General features: G+C 52.7%; 1 protein-coding gene across 1 annotated transcript; it reads left to right on the forward strand.

Annotated features, from left to right (window-relative positions):
• The first annotated feature begins 257 nt into the window (after positions 1–257).
• LOC149136119 (uncharacterized) lies at positions 258–902 on the forward strand. The gene has a single exon (XM_089350080.1). It carries the CDS (start codon positions 258–260, stop codon positions 900–902), a length of 645 nt encoding a protein of 214 aa, XP_089206206.1.
• The last annotated feature ends 360 nt before the right edge of the window (positions 903–1,262 follow it).

The raw sequence follows: 1,262 nt of genomic DNA on the forward strand, positions 1-1,262 counted from the left end.
GTGAGGCAAACAGAGGTGAAGCCAGATCGGAAGTCGGCAACACGCGGTCGAAGGCTAGCACGTGGGGCCAGTGAGAAAACAGCGACGTTACGAGAAAGACGTGTTCTGATTAGGAGCGATCGTGTACCCCGCTGCGGTCAGCAAGGTAAGGTCCAACGCTTCATTCTGTCCTTTTGCTTCTTGTTGTCTTCTTCCTCCATCGCACCACAAGCTATTTCGGCCCATTAAAAAAAAAAAAAAAAAAAAAAAAAAAAATTATGAATGTAGTCAGGATTGCTAGTGACATAATTAAGCCGTTTTGCGGCGACACGGACGTAGTCGCATGGCTGAAGAAGATGAAGCTAGTCGCGAAGCTCCAGGGAATATCCGACTTGGCAAGTTTTCTACCGCTCTACTTAGATGGTCCGGCGTTGGCGCTATTTTTAGAGATGGAAGAGAGGGACCAAGTTAGCGCGGAGAAGATAGAAATCCGCTTGATGGAGGCCTTCGCAGAAGGGATGTTCGAGGCGTACGCTCGCCTGGGGAGAGCGAGGTGGACCGGCGAACAGGTTGACGTGTTTGCCAACGAACTTAGGAGGTTGGCTAGACTGGCGGGGTACGAGGGAGAATCGCTGGATCAAACGGTAAAGTTGGCGTTTGTGACTGGGTTTCCTGACCACCTGTCGGTCGAATTGCAGAAACTGCCGGACGTGAGTACCATGCCCATGGCGGATATAATATCGAGAGCTCGTATGTTAGTTTCCTGTCGTAGGTCGTCACCGCTGGTAGCAGCGGCGACAGCAAAAGGTGGCCGGCCAAGGAGTGTCGGAGAGGGGTCGAACAAGGAACGTGCGCGTCCGTTCAAAGGTCAGTGTTTCCGGTGTCAGGGCCCGCACATGGTGCGAGACTGTAAGTTACCTTAGCCTGAGGTCATCTGCTACCGTTGTCGTGAAACGGAGCGTATAGCCACGGAATGTCTGCAGGGAAACGGTCTAAGGGAGACTACTGCGCCAGCGGTCTCCCTTTCAGATCATTAACGGCGCAAATTTTTCTACCCGTTGTTGATGTGCTAGTGGATGGGAAGATGTCGCGTGCCCTTGTGGACACGGGCTGTACAACGACCCTGATGACTCCGGGAGTGGTAGAGACGTGGAGTGAAGAAAGCTGTGTGAGGGCAGTCGACGGAAGAGAGGTACGCTGTGAAGGCATTACTGACGTGCAGATTGAGGTGCAGGGAGTAAAGCTAACGCTGCAAGCAATTGTAGTTGGCCGCTTGGTGGATG

This window comes from Octopus bimaculoides, chromosome 4 (assembly GCF_046866305.1).
Source record: "Octopus bimaculoides isolate indiv1 chromosome 4, ASM4686630v1, whole genome shotgun sequence".
Classification (NCBI taxonomy): Eukaryota; Metazoa; Mollusca; class Cephalopoda; order Octopoda; family Octopodidae; genus Octopus; species Octopus bimaculoides.